At 39.1% G+C, this 15183-nt stretch overlaps 2 protein-coding genes across 6 annotated transcripts in view; one reads left to right on the top strand and one right to left on the bottom strand.

The window, feature by feature from the left end:
* The window catches only part of GGACT (gamma-glutamylamine cyclotransferase), a 63108-nt gene extending 57342 nt beyond the window's left edge, over positions 1-5766 (top strand). For all 5 annotated transcript variants that reach the window (XM_043998839.1, XM_043998841.1, XM_043998842.1 and 2 more), the window contains one exon: positions 4853-5766. In XM_043998839.1, coding sequence (XP_043854774.1) covers positions 4853-5337 — 485 coding nt within the window. In that variant the 3' untranslated portion in view covers positions 5338-5766. The remainder of the gene's footprint in view (positions 1-4852) is intronic.
* A 1690-nt stretch (positions 5767-7456) lies between these two features.
* Positions 7457-15183, bottom strand: part of PCCA (propionyl-CoA carboxylase subunit alpha) — a 496164-nt gene continuing 488437 nt past the window's right edge. Inside the window, 2 exon segments of the mRNA XM_043998838.1 lie at positions 7457-7545; positions 10918-10995. Of these exon segments, the coding sequence (XP_043854773.1) occupies positions 7477-7545; positions 10918-10995 (147 nt within the window). The 3' untranslated portion in view covers positions 7457-7476.

Here is a 15183-nt window from a genome sequence, read left to right as displayed (position 1 = left end):
CTTACTTCTTGGGTTAGAAGTGATGCAAGTCCCCTTTCCAGCAGAGGTCCCAAGAGGTATGAGCTCAAGAACATCAAATATAAAATAATAATAATAATAGGATAATGATTTCTTCAAGGCTTAACTCCATCAAACCAGATGAGAATGAGTTGTCTATAACAACAATATTAATAATAATAATATCATTACTTTATGTTGATATAGCATGCAGATACATTTTAGAGGCCTTTCATATATTTAATGTGACCATCAAGATTGCCTAGTAGGAGAGGCTGGATAGGTTCTGTGTCCACTTTGCAAAAAAAGAAATTAGAAGTTGGGATTTTGGCCCAAAGTCACAGAGCTGCCTAGCACCAGAGCTAGGTAGAGTGTACTTGTGCACACTCAGTGTGCTTGATAAAAACAACCTCAATACTGAATTAAGGATTGCCCCCCCCAAAACATAGTATGATGTTCATTAAATCACTTAATAAATATTTAGATGATCACATATGTGCGACAAATTGTCTTAGGTGCTGTGGTAGGTAGAAGTCCTCCTGAAATTTATAATTCATTTGGGGAGATCTAAGGTACAAAGAAACAAGCCCTCTAATACAAGGCAACATGTGATGTGTCATAGTAGTGGTGCAGTAATCTAGGGGTGTAGTGGGGTTTTTTAGAAGCTTGGGGTTGGAATTGGCATAGAGCTGGATGTTTGGCTTTTGTTGGGGTCCAGTTGGTATATATCTTTATCATTCATGACATAGTCTGTGTCATAAACTGTGCTTGTCCAATGGTCACAAAGTCAAATTCAGGTAGCTAATTATTCAGAAAGCCTATTCTTTTCTTGAAGCCACCAGTGTCTTGTATATTATACAATACCTCTTTACTATAAAATACCTCTTTAAAGGCTTAGTTTTAAAATACCATTAAAATACATAATCTGAGGCTTTCCTTTGATACGTACTGGTTGTATGACTCTGGGCAAGTCCCTTCTCAGTATCTCAGGCAGCTTCTGACTTGCATTATTGGATTTTTTTTTTCACTTGGAATTCCTTATACCAATAAAATCATAGGTCTATTTCCCTGCACCCCTTGCAAAATAATAATCTGAATAAAAAAGAAATTTCACATGGCAGAAAGTTACATAAGCCTTTGGCTGACACCTTATTGAAAATGTCTGGAATATGGTCATGTTAGCTAGTCCAATCACCAACAACTCTCAAACACAAGAGTAGCCCTTCAAGTAAAAGGGACGTTTTGTTTCTCTTCCATCTGAATGTTATAACTGTAAGTAAAGTTCTGTCCCTCCTGAATATGGAAACAAATTAGTGGCTTAGCAATGGTAGCTTATAAGGTTAGTGATAGAAGCCCATCACATTTGAGTAATGATCACTGTAAAGACCTGAAGTCAGGAAATTGTAGTTTAACATACAAACCTGAAGTTTTTCTTCCTCTAGTCATTTAAATAATCTCAGGCAGCCCTACACAGGCTAGTGAAAAATCTGTCAGTTGTTTCCATCAGCTGCCAGTTGCTGCGATATGAGTCAAGGTCGAAGTCCAGTGTTTTATACAGTCACCTAGCTGCCTCCTGTAGACAAATTGGAGAGTTGTGGATTGTCTCATTTAGGTGAGTCCAGAATCAGTTCACCAGTTGGCCCCAAAGAGTGGTGATTAATGGATTGATGTGAGGAATTTCTCTCATGGAAACATATAGGGTTTTATCTTCAATCCTTTGTTATTCAACATATTTTCATTAAATGAAGGCAAAGATGTCATGTTTATCAAATTTGAAGATGACACAAATTTGGGAGGCGGGGAAATGACAGAACTGGGAGCCAAAAAAACTCAATAGGTTGGAAAACAGGCTAGATATAGATATAGATGAAGAATAATTGGGTAAAAATGTTAAATCCTTCCTTTGAGTCCAAAAATAAGTTAGTTTTACAGGTACAGAAGGAAGGAGGCATAGCTAGACATTTCAGGCATTGAAAAGCTCAGTCTAAGTCAATAATGAGGAATGTTAGAAAGAAAGCTCTGCTCAAACTCAAGGTTTTTTTCACTCATATCCTGTCACTGATCTATTTAGTTCCCACCCCAGCATCAGTTTCTCTCAGGACATGTAGGTAGGCACAAGACTTTTCATATAGTACTCAGCGAGTATTGCTGAATGAAAGAAAGTCAGAGATTTAATGCTATAAGGTAAGAACCTGACTGTTCAGGCTGTCCCTGGCAGTCATCCTGTGCATGCGACTGCCCTCACCTATCTGAATTTCATCAGGTATTGTTGAATGAAGGGGCAAGGGTAGTGAGAAGGAAAGAAAGCTTACATCTTAGTCAGCATCAAATAAGAGCAGATACAAAATTCATATTACTAGAACATGAACATGGTCTATACTTTGAATTCTATTTTTGCTTCAAGAAGTACTTCATCTAGGAGGTTTTGGTTCCAAACAGCCTGTGGTATGAGCTATAAATGAATAGCAGTAGTACAGTCCAGAGTTATTTTTAGGGAGACATGAAGAACCATTATTACTATCAGTGGTAACATAGAGCATTTTCAAATCTTAAGGAAACACATGCAGAACTGTTGGTTAAATTTGTTATTATAACCATCTGCAGTGCTTAGAATTTAATTGTTGTCTAGAAGATGGAAAAGTTTCTTAGCTTTGGAAAAAAAATTTTTTAAATTACTTTCTCCAGGACATATAGCCCTCAAGTTAAAAAACCCAGCAGTTTCCCATAGAAACTTAGGTTTCTAGGCCAGGCCACAAATGACCTTAAATACAGACACACATACATATTGGCACTGTATATGACCTACTCATACACTTTTGGGGGGGGGTTGCAGGTAATGGGGGTTAAGTGACTTGCCCAGGGTCACACAGCTAGTAAGTTTCAAGTGTCTGAGGTCGGATTTGAACTCAGGTCCTCCTGAATCCAGGGCTGGTGCTTTAACCACTGCGCCATCTAGCTGCCCCCCCCCATGACCTACTCTTGATACCATTGTTTCTCTAGAACAGTGCATTTTGATTTCTAACTGGATATAGGAATATATTTATCCCAGTTTTAGGCTTGTGACAAATCCAACCAGCACGACCAAGTCAGAAGGTACCCTTAGCTCAGGACTCAGAACAGGAGATTGCTCTGAATCTCAGCCACCACCCCTGAGTCCAATAGTTGAAGGAAGAACCATGGCTATGGTTGCTTCCAGAAGGGTGGGGCTACCTGGACTGGAGGGGGACAGGATCACAGCATACTTATAGAGAAATGCCTCATGTTGGAGAAGGTGGTACACACTACACTGGATCAAGCTTAGGAAAATTCACACTTAGGCAGAGCTTTGAAAGTACCCCTAACTATTGTATTTCAGATAGTAGTAATATATTGTGAAACAACTGAAACGAACAAATAGGAACTAGTGCTAGTGCTCAGCATAATGGTTGGACAAATCAGAAACCAGACAGCACTCTGCTGCTTCCTAAGGAGAGAGACCAAGTTAGGCATAGTTTCTTGGTCTGCTAGGATTTAATAACTCAATTTTTGAGGGAAAAATACTCATGAAGCATGAGTTTTTCCCTATGAGACATACTATCTCCAAACTCCATGCCTTTGCACAGCTCCTCCTTCTAACTTCTTTTTCTTGGAGTCATTAGCTTCCTTCAAAGCAAAGTTCAGGTGCCACTCTCAGAATTACTTTGTAAATTTTTCATACATATTGCCTCACTCCAGCCCGATGTAAACTCCTTAAGAAGGGACTTTGAGGGGGCAGCTAGGTGGCGCAGTGGATAAAGCACCAGCCCTGGAGTCAGGAGGACCTGAGTTCAAATCTGACCTCAGACACTAGCTATGTGACCCTGGGCAAATCACTTAACCCCAGTTGCCTCACCAAAAAAAGAAAAAGAAAAAAAAGAAAGAAGGGACTTTGAATCCCCATCATAGTCTTTTGTACACAGAACACACTTAATATCTGTTGAATTCTTTAGGGAAAAAATGGCTTAAGAATCAAGACCTGAGGATCATCAGAAATAGAAGGAATGAATTGCTTTTGTAGATTTTTTTTTATCTTTTTTCTTTTTGGGGGGCTTTAGTAGTATTTATAGAAGCTGTTAGGCCAATTCCTTTTTCCTAGTTAGCTATAGAAATAACTATTAAGAGACACTGATGAAATGATTGAAAGCACACAAGATCTTGGTCTTAAACTGTGGGTTGTGACCCCATAACTGAATGTGGGGGTTGTGAAAAATTTGGCAACAGTAAAAGGTTATATATACCTATTTTATATACCTATGTACCCAAGGTTGTGTAATAACTTCTTGGGTGAAAAGGGGTCACAAGTAGAAAAAGAAGACCCTCAGTTTAAGAAGCTTTGGTCTAGAAATAGACCAAATTATGGCTTGAAATATATTGATGAAATGTATAAATGCTGGGTTAGGTTTCTGCTTACATCGAATATTTCTGCAGAAAATTGAGCCTACCAAAATAAAAAATTAGAGAACTAGAAGAAGGTCCAAGAGTGTGTCTTTCCTTACTAATTGTATTCAAAAAGGTAATGCAATCAGAGGATAATCTTTTTGATGTGCCCTAGGACTATAAACTGTGCTACTTTATTCTATAGCCTATTTTTTGCTTTATCACTGACATGGTTATAAAACTTATCCTTTTATCCAAGCAAAATATTTTCTCCCCTTTACTATTTTTTGGTTCCTTTTAGACAACAGAAGGATGATTAATTGCCCTGTCCCTTCACTGTTGTCTTTCAACATATTTTAAAGACATCTTTATCTTCAAACTTTAATCCTCCTACTTCCCCCCTTCCCCCCCATCCTTTAGCATTCGTGTAGTACTGATATACTTGGTTTCTGATTTTCAGCTTCTTTAACCAGGATGGCACGTATGTTTGTATATGGGACTCTTAAAAAAGGCCAACCCAACCACAGCTTCATGACCAGCAGTACCAATGGGATAGCAGAATTCCAAGGCCGGGGTCGCACAGCAGACTTATATCCTTTGGTGATTGGAAGCAAACATAACATTCCCTATTTGCTGAATGTCCCAGGAAAAGGACACCACGTTACTGGAGAGATCTATTCTGTTGATGACCAGATGCTGCAATTCCTTGATGAATTTGAAGGCTGCCCAGACACGTATCAACGCACTCCAGTGAGGATTGAAATATTAGAGTGGGAAGGTAAAAGCAGTGCACCTGAGGAGAGGCCAGCTGTTAACAGCATTATGGAATGCTTTGTGTACAGCACAACTACCTACCCGCCAGAGTGGATAAATCTCCCTTACTATGACAATTATGATTCCTTTGGGAAACACGGCCTTCGTTATAATCCACGGGAAAATAGATGAAAAATGGTAAGGAACACTCATGAGTAAGAAGATGAATAAAACACATGTTGATTATAAGATGACCTCATCTTCATTTGCCACTATTATCAGGCTTTTTTGGAAATGCATAGTAGTATGTTTAGCGAAGATCAAAACTGACTTGTAAAGTCAACATTATGGAAATCTACACTGGATATGAGGTTTTGTTGCAGTTTATCTCAGAGATGATTTTAACACATTGTACTGATCATTTAGGGTTTGTTTGATTTGTACTCTTGCTGTCTGCTCCAACGGTATTACCTTAAAGGTGTTCAAAAAGAAAGGTAAAGTTGTAAAATTTAAATGAACCCAGTGGCATAGAGGCTAACGTTTTATACGCTCAACATTCATTCTGTGCTATAATATAATTTTGTTGCCTTGCTTTTAATATTAAAATAACTTTGGAATGAATCGTTGAAATGTGTTATTTTGGCCCACTAGACCATATCGATACTGCTGAATCGATTCTGGCCTATTGTACCTAGATGTTTTTATAAAAGCTGCTTTGGGGATGACTGATCCACTGTAACAAATCCTCAAGAGGAATAGGCTGTACTGTGTCAGTAAGTAATTTGGTATATTAGTAGGTTCATTCTTCATCCATTTGCAGAAGCAGCAGAAGAAAAATGCCTATAATAAAAAATGACCATTCATAACTAAACCATTTAGGGAGCTTAAACATGGTATTAGTGATGTTTATGTCCTGGATCTTTAAAAAAAAAAAAAGATTTATCTTGCAAAGGCTTTGTTCCCTCTCCTTTGTAGTCTAGCAAAATAGCAAAACACCCACTTGCTTGTAGATAAAACCAAGCACCCTGGATTTAGTATCAAACTGTGGCTTAGACCAATGCCCAGTTCTACAGAACGAAGAAAATACCACTTACTCTTAAAGGGGAACAGTGCCTGGGGGTGGGGATAGCACAGAAAAACCAACGCATTGGCAATTTTTTCTTCAGACCTGACAGAAAACTTAAGCTTTTAAGTACAAACAACACTTAAAATAATTTTAGCAAGGCATGAAGTACCTACCAATTACTATCCACCTCCATTTGATATTTCAAGTTCGTGTAGATTCAAATGAATATACACTTCTTTGCCTCTGCTTCCAAGCAAAGCGCTAGATGTGTACAAAGTATTTAAGAACCAAAGAAGAATGCAGCTACCGCTGTTGTTGGGCATTGATCCTTCTTAACCTCTCTAGTTGCAAGTTTTACTTACTCTTAAACTTATAGTTGAGGGTGAACACTAGCTGCATTCCTGGAGTGGTGAAATGATCTTTATTTTTAGCTTTTTTCTTAATTGAAAATGTGCTTCACAAACATAGCAATCAGCTGAAGAGCTAGCAAGATCACAACAAAGTACTATTGTAACAGGTCACAGTGTTAGAACTATTAAGAAACTACTGTTCTTTTTACCAGCCTGGAAGAAGGGATTATTATATTGGCAGAGCATTCCTGAGGAGCACAGTACTACAGATACGGTGGAGCAACATGTAAGAGGTTAAGATCTCCCTCAGGTGAAGCTCCAAAGCTTTAGGCTTAAATCTAATACTACATACCACTAAACACTATAACATAAAAGTAGTATTGCAGACAGTTAGGCTACAGTCTTCAGAAAGTCAAGACTGAGCAAAAATGAGGCTGTTGGGGCCTATGATTTGGGGGAAAAGTCAAGAGCCTGGCGAATCAGGGTCTAAGATGACTAATGCTAATTTGAAATGATCAGAGACTGGTTGAAATTTGCACATATTATTAGAAGGGATCACAAAAAGAGTCTGGTATTTAAAGTCTACTGGCACAGATTATCATCTTGTGTACATTGTCTTCATTCAAAAAAAGGGCAAACTAATATTTAGACAAATGTTCCGTTTTATTGATTTAATTTTGACACTAGGAAATCTCACAGCAGAAGTACAAATCATATGTACAAGTATTTATATCAATACAAATTTCCATTGGTGATTTTTTGGCAGAATGTGAGTTTTGACTATATATGGAATAAATATGACCATGTAAAATCTGCTGCACAGGAGTGTTCCCGTAAAATGCCGGAATAAATTTGGTGCGAAAGAATAGTAATAAAAATAGCTAATTAAAATGGGTGATGATTAAGGATAATATTTTATTCCAGTTCTACAAGAAGATCTCCTTCTCCAACTGTGTCTCCAGCTTTGCAATGCACTGATTTCACCTTAAATTAAAAAAAGAGAGAGTAATCATTAAACAGTATTTATGAGGACGAAGGGAAAAGCAATATCCAAAACTGCATTTGGAAAAGACAAGGAGGTCTCTGCAGGATCTGAGGCACAGGTACAATCTGCTTGGCTTCCTGAAACCCTCAGATAGAGTGCTCAATGAGGCTGGGATTACCTTGAGGAGAGTGTGTACATGACTCATTCTCTCCTCTGCCCCAAGTCCCTGTAGAGTGTCCTTTTGTCCTTATTTGCCTGAAAAGGCCTCTCTCAGTTCAAGGAGAAATCCCTTTGGGGAAATAATATTACAAGCTATAACACCTTTGCTGGAAATGGAGCCATTAAAATGTCTAGTGATTTTTCCTCCCCTTTCTCTTTCCCCCAAAAAACTTAAACATAAGTACTTTTAAAAAAAAATTTAGATTCCAAATGAGAACTGCGAACTAGGCACTTTTTGAAAACATGAATCTCAATAAACCTTAACTTCACATACCTCAAAACCCAAAGGAAAATTTTCTGAGATGCTCTAGCATATTTCATATTCTAGTGTAATTCAAAATGAGCGATCTAATTTTAATTGCTGAAAGGATTAATGAAAAGTAGAAAGCAAAGAACTTGTAGCCCTGAGACTTAATGTTGTAATTATGTACTGGCCTTTCAAAGAAATTAAACAATCAGAAGTATTAGATATTGTCCATTATGGGCTTCTGATGATTTTATGGACTTATTTCCCATGGTGATTGTTACTATAGTAGGGGTTGGAGGTGTTTTTTGTTTGTTTTTGTTTTTTTACTTCCACTGATTTTCTATTCTCATAAAAAAGTTCTGCCTTCCCAAAATGCCACATGTTTCTGGAAGTTCTGATATTTTTAGGGTAGGAAGGTAGAGGGAAGGATTCATTTCACTTAGAGGCTCCAGCAATGACAACCAAGTGAGAAACGAGTCAGAACTAGTTGGCCATTTGGGCAACTGGTAAAAATACAAAATGCTAGAGGTGCCTAGTATGCTGTGCTCTCTCCTACATCCACTGGAACACAAATGGGAAAAGATCAGGAAGAACTGTTTCTCCTAAACTGAGTTTTTCCAAATGGTAAAGAGTAATGTGATATGAATGCTTCAAACTATCTCGAACCTATGTCACTTGTACTGAAGTGACTGCTTTTTCAGGACTGATGCCTCCAATGTTTCTATATGGTGTCTTTTTAATGATGCTGCAATTACTATGGTAGAGGAGGCACTTCTATTGTGAGCTTTTTTATTAGGATACTTGGAATTGCCTGGAAAAAAAATGACCCTGTGATACAAGAACAAGTAATACAAATCCAATCTAGGCAACCTTCACTTTGACTTGACCTGCTTCTTTGTGCTCTGACCATCAGAGTTCTGTCTGTCATACTGTGTTTCAGGAGGCTTGGAGAAAAAGAAAGCTTATGGTATAAATCAAATAGAGCCATTCAAAAGGGATGCAAACTCTGCTGTGCAAGAGAATGTGAATAGGTCAGTGTGAGTCCTTCACTACCACTGGGAAAACAATGGGTGATGGGTCAGAGCATCATCTCTGGATATGTGAGCTGCGACATAATTGAAATACGAAACCACAAATTTAGGCTCAACTTTAAAAAACAAACCCAATTATGCTTAGTTTTAGGGCCTCTGCCAACTATAGATGGCACCATAAAACATGCTGAGGCCACTGGCTACATATACATCTTTCCACGGACAAGAGGGTGGTTATATCATAAACATTAACAAATATACAAATTGTTATGATTATGAGATATTGACAGATTTTTCCCTACACACTTTTCAGAAACTTAAGACTTAAAAAGAACACAAGTCTTTTCTATGATTCCCACTAGGTTTAAGTGGTATCTGCCTAGGGAGGGGAACATGGCTCCCTGTCTCTGGGTCCTTACCAAACCTACTAGCCCAGAAGCCCCAAACAAAAATTTTCTTCTACCCTACCATAAGCTGTGTATTACCAATGCTTTTAGAGTGCCTCCTTGGCCAGATTTCTGACATTCAATTTAGTTTGCTTTCTGTGTACATATACATGTACACCCAAAGACATTTGACTTTTCTAAATTTTTTTCACGGTAATTGAATTTGTTACTTTTTTTTTTTAACAGGGTATTGCAAGAAAGCCACAACCCTGTTAATACCAAGACCTCAAAATGCTAGTTACTTTGGCCCCTCATTCAGTCTTAGGAGCTTGAAGGGCCCTGAGAGGTCATCTAATTCAGAAGTCTTGTTTTATACATAAGACTGAACCACAAGATGTTAAATGACTTGTTCAGGGTCACACATGGCTGGGCTAGAATTATCATACTGCTTAGATCTACATTTTGAATATTTCTAAACCAACACAAATGTACTACACTTTGAAAGTATCATTTGGTTATAAATTATGTCACTTGAATCTTAGGAAGAATAATTTGTTGGTCAAATGATTTTGATAGATGTGATTGAAAACTTAAGATTCTAGAATTTTGTTACTGTGGTCACCCCCGCCCCAGCAGACCGTGTCCCTCTACAATTTAGCAGATGGTCCTTGAGAATCACTATGGCCAACAACTTCACCTTCCTAGGGCCATAATATAGTTATCAGCCTCTCCTGAACTTGGCTAGGCTGGCTTCAGACAACAGGCCTATACAATTTATCCCCAGGACATACTCAAATGCTTTATATCTTGGTAGGATCTGCCGGGGTTTGTGGTCCACGAGCAGAGTTTAGGAACATAGGTTTCCTTGCCTTGGAAATGCCAAGTACCTTTGCTAAATTGCTAAGTACTAATGTGTACTCAGGGACTTCAGCACTTTCACTACTTGATCTAAAATTGAATTGTTCTCTTTATGAAGAAATTATTGTGAGGAACCAATTTACATTAATTTTTGCAATCTGTAAAACCATTCCCTGCTGTGTTACCCAAGTCTCAGATAACTAACTGCCTCCAAGACAGATGTAAACATTAAAAATTAAAAACCCCTCAATCTGAAAGACATTAAAATTAAGAACCATTGTTCTTTTGCTACCTGAATGTTCATAGCTTCTTTGGGGGGGGGGGAGAAGGTAGGGCAGGAATTGGCAGGAATTGGTTTAACTTTTGGCACAATTTAATGATCAAGCATCATCTTATAGTAGAAAAAATACTAGGTTCAGTGAGAAGGCCTGGTCTGGTACTAAACCAGTGACTTAGTTGTGCAACTTTACACTAGTTACTCTCCCTCAGTTTTTTCGTAAATAAAGGAACTAGATAGATTTAATTTATAAGACTTCTTTCTAGCTCTATGATTCTAATTTGCAAACTCAGTTTTCTGTGGCACCCTTGAGACCACAAGTTTTCATAAGATCAATGACTGGGTGATCTTACCTTGCCAGTTTTCCCTGCCCCCATACTGTTTTGCATTTTCATAGCTTCAATCACACAAATCTCATGACCTTCGGACACCTAGGAAAATAAACAAAAATTTAAAAGTCTTAATGTTTAAAAAGATTTCAATTCTGTTCTATTTTTCTTAGGGGCAGCTTGTGGTGCAGTGGAACAAGTTCTGGGCCTAGAGTAAGCAAGATCTGAGTTCAAATTCAACCTCAGATACTAGCCACATGACTTAACCTTAAGCCAAGTCCCTTAACCTCTTTCCCTCAGTTTCCTCAACTGTACAATGGATAATAGCACCTACTTCCCAGCATTTTTGTGAGGATCAAAAGAGATAGTAATTGTAAAGTCCATAACATAGTTGCCCCGCACATAGGAAGTGCAATGTCAGTGTTATTAATTATTCTTAGCAGTAAAGTTATCAACAAGTGTTTTTCCAAAAGATAGGGCCTTTTACCCATGGCACAGCAGGGGCCTTCAGTGGGGAACAGACACGAAAGAAGAAAAAGCCCATTTGTCTTAAAAATTAAAAGTTGATTCAGACACATCCTCTCACTGGTGAGTGGTCTTAGAACCTCCACTGTAGTTGAAGGGTTTGTTTCGTACCATGCAAATTCCTCATTCGAGAACCACAAATTTGGGGGCCGTAGGGAAAAAGTTGGGGCTTTTGTTACAAGCCCTTGAAGACTGGTACCCCAGTTCTGCCCAGATAGCAGCGAACCATACCTCTTCAGAGGAAGCAGCATCTCTATGGGCACACGGATCCTAGGCACTGGGTGACAGCTCCTTCTTTATCCAGCCAGGGTGCTCTCTCAGAGCACAATGTGCAAGTTTAATTTCTGCACTTCTTTGCATTCTGATGTGAAGCATGCTCAGGCTGAGTCAGGTGCAACCCACTGGTGTTGAACAGTTTCCATCTAGGAATCAACTGTGACTAAAAGCCTTTTGCTTCTCTGCCCCTTCCTGACAAAACACTGACTGGTTGGGTTGGATTTTTTCTTACCTTTGTAAAGGCCTTCTCTTCATAACTGAAGGAAACTAAACTGGGGAAGGGGTGTGGGGGTGGAACTCTAGGGTTGCGTATGTCAAGCTCTTCTTATTCACCCCTCTTTGGGGTGGTTTGGTTTTGTCCAATGTTTGCACAAGTGCCTAGAGAATATTCTTTCTTGAAATCCCCAGATGATCTACATGGACTCAAAGTCCCCCACCACCCCCACCCCACCCCCCCTCCCGTGGTACAAGCTGTCTTACTGGCAGCCATAAGTGCCTGGGAACCCTATGTATTCCTTTCCTCTGTTGTTCAGGTGGTGAGTTGTTTTTTTCTGGCACAAAAATATAGGAAGAGCTGGGATGCCAAAGCTTCAGTGCTGGCACTGAGGAGAGACACTGTGCTGGAGAGCTGGTCTTTGAAACATTCTGTGAGCTGCCCTTTTTGATTCATTTTCACCTGGCATCTGAATTCCATGGTGAGTGTCTCACCAACTTGTGAGGGTTTTCTTCATCATCCAGAGGGACAGAAGTGAAGGCAGCTCAGAGGAAATACAGTGATGCCAATTAGGAGTAACAAAATGGTGGGTTCTTTGACGATTTACTGTGCGAGTCAGGACAGGCAATGGGAAGAATGGGAAGAATGGGAAGCAGTACCTGACATTCATCTCCAAATGACCCCAGAAAGGCCAGAACCATGACCTACCTACTGGATTATATAAACTAAAGACAAAGGACATTGAAAAAGAAAAATCTTCAGTTTAAATCATACAGAAGTTAGAATAGTAGTAAAAGGGAAAATAGGAGACACAATATTGATAGTTATGGCCCAAATGAGTCGCTTAACTTTGACTATGGACTCTGGAGAAGAGAGGAATGTATTTAGTGCTTCACACACATAGGATCCTAGATTCACAGCTGGAAAGGGCCTGAAAGACCAGCGAGTCTAACCTCCCTCAACTTAGAGAAGAGGAAACAAGGCCAGGGAGATGGAGAGGCCTGTGATGACAAAGGGACTGTCAGAGAACTTGGGCTCTTTAACTTCAGAGTCTATCTTCTCCCCCTGCAGCATGTCTGAGCATTTCAGCTGATGCAGAGTTTATGTACACTCGGTTCTAAATGTTCATATTGAGCAACAATTACTAGGCCAAATCGCTCTTTCTGCTGTCTCTACAACCTTTTTTTTTTTTTTTTGGCGCGAGGTAATGAGTGACTTGCCCAGGGTCACACAGCTAGTAAGTGTCAAGTGTCTGAGGCCAAATTTTAACTCAGGTCCTCCTGAATTCAGGGCTATTGCTTTATCCACTTTGCCACCTAGCTGCCCTCTACAACCTTCTTTACTACATTAGTCACTTTCTCTCCTGCCTCTTCTAGCTTCCTTATACCAGGTCTAACTCCCTTTCTTGGGCTGCTCTTCCTATTTTATTCTCTCTTCCCTCTAGTGGCTTTGTCTTTCTTCCCATTGCTTTGAATCTGCCAGATGCCAGAGAGTTTTGTTCTTCAAGTAGATTTAAAAAAATTTTTTTTTATTAAACCACTTGCTAAAACCGTGAACATGAGGGGCAAAAATCAACCCCCTACCAGGCCTCCATAATATTTCACCTGGCTTAAGAAGAAAAGGCACAAAGAATACCATTATAATGATGCTCACATAAGAAATCCAAAATAACATTACAACTACCACACTTCATTCTACTATATGGGTTTGCACATGTAGACAGCAGTAATAACAGGCAGTTGCTTAAGATGCCACAGCAATAGGGGACAGAGAATCAGGGAGCTGATGAGGTTGAGTCTCTTAAAACTATTCACTTATGTATTTTCAATGGGACAAATTTCAAGAAACATGAAGTTTAGATAATGCTTATGGCTTATTAATTTTTGAAATAGCACTGATCACTAACAATCAATCAGTGGTAGTAAGAAATTTCCCAAGTCAAAACATTGTCTCTTGGGTCTTATGACCATGGGCAATATAGGTTTTAAATTATTTTAAAGAGAGTGACCCTGCGCATGGTGAATCATGGTTCTTCTGCCCAACCACTTTCCTTTGTCCAATTAGACAAGGAATCTGAGAATTAACATTTTATTGCTCTTTAGTTCACTGGGCTTCTTCCCTATTTCTTTGACTTTATAATTGTCTTCATCTTTTACGGTGGGTAGATTATTTGGCCTATAAATGAAAATCTTAGTCATTTATATCTCTAATATGATTTTAGACTGTTTCAATCATTCAAACATTAAAAAACTGTCCCAACAGCCATAAGAAACAGTAAAACAGTTTTAAAATCATCAAAATCATTAAATTGTATGTGTTTCTACATAGAGTACAGTGATAACCATGATCTGATTTGATCTAATTTCAAATCACTTCATCCATCAAAAATCTGCATTAGGGAACCAAATGAATGTTGCATTAACTTAATGCCACGGAACACAATCTAAATATACTCTCTGCTAAAGCTAACATAAAAATGACTGCAATGATAATTGGGTTTTTCTTGGATTGGCTCTATACCACTTTACTGTGGTGTGCTGTACCACCAGTTACCACAGTTCTGAGACAAAACTGAAATGACTTAAGCTTGCTGTCAGAACTTTCCAGCTCAAAAACTTGGTGGCTCTGCCGGTCTTGTTTAGCTAATATTTGTACTAAAAATCAAAACAAAAAAATCCCAGATCTCCCCCAGGTCCTTGATGGCTTATTTTACATGACTGATGAAGAACTCTGGGTAAGGGGCCTGGGGAACTTGCCCAGGAGTGGTCCTGAGATTTTCCTAGTGTCCTTAGCAAGGGCAGAGCACTAATTGTGCTCTCAGAGTTGGCTCTTTAAAATGCAGAGGTATAATAAGAGAGCTCCCTTCACATCTGCGGGTGCTGTGCTGGGCCTGAAGGATCTTTGTGGGTAGGTGCGCTTCTCTAACACTTTTGTGAAGCATCTGCTAAAGACTTACTGATTGTGACAGGACGTCTTCAGTGTTAGGCTTACAGAATAGTCACGAGCCCCCACAAGTCTTTTTGATGAACCCAGTCAGCCTGATGTATTTCTCTACTCCCTGTCTAATTGGTGTAAAGTTTGCAGACTTGAATCCTGTATCTTTCATCCAGCTTATTGCATCCTCTCCTTTGACACAGGGTCAAGGTTCACATTCGCATCCGATTATCAAAGTGGCACTCATTTAGCAGCAGCCTGCCTTGCACCAAAATGAGTTAGCTTGAAGGAAAACTCGGCCCATTTACTCAGCAGATTTTAGCATTTTAAGGAGGCCTGAA

This window comes from Dromiciops gliroides, chromosome 3, assembly GCF_019393635.1.
Source record: "Dromiciops gliroides isolate mDroGli1 chromosome 3, mDroGli1.pri, whole genome shotgun sequence".
Classification (NCBI taxonomy): domain Eukaryota; kingdom Metazoa; phylum Chordata; class Mammalia; order Microbiotheria; family Microbiotheriidae; genus Dromiciops; species Dromiciops gliroides.
Note: the sequence above shows the minus strand (reverse complement) of the source record. Positions and strands in the feature narration are given on the sequence as shown.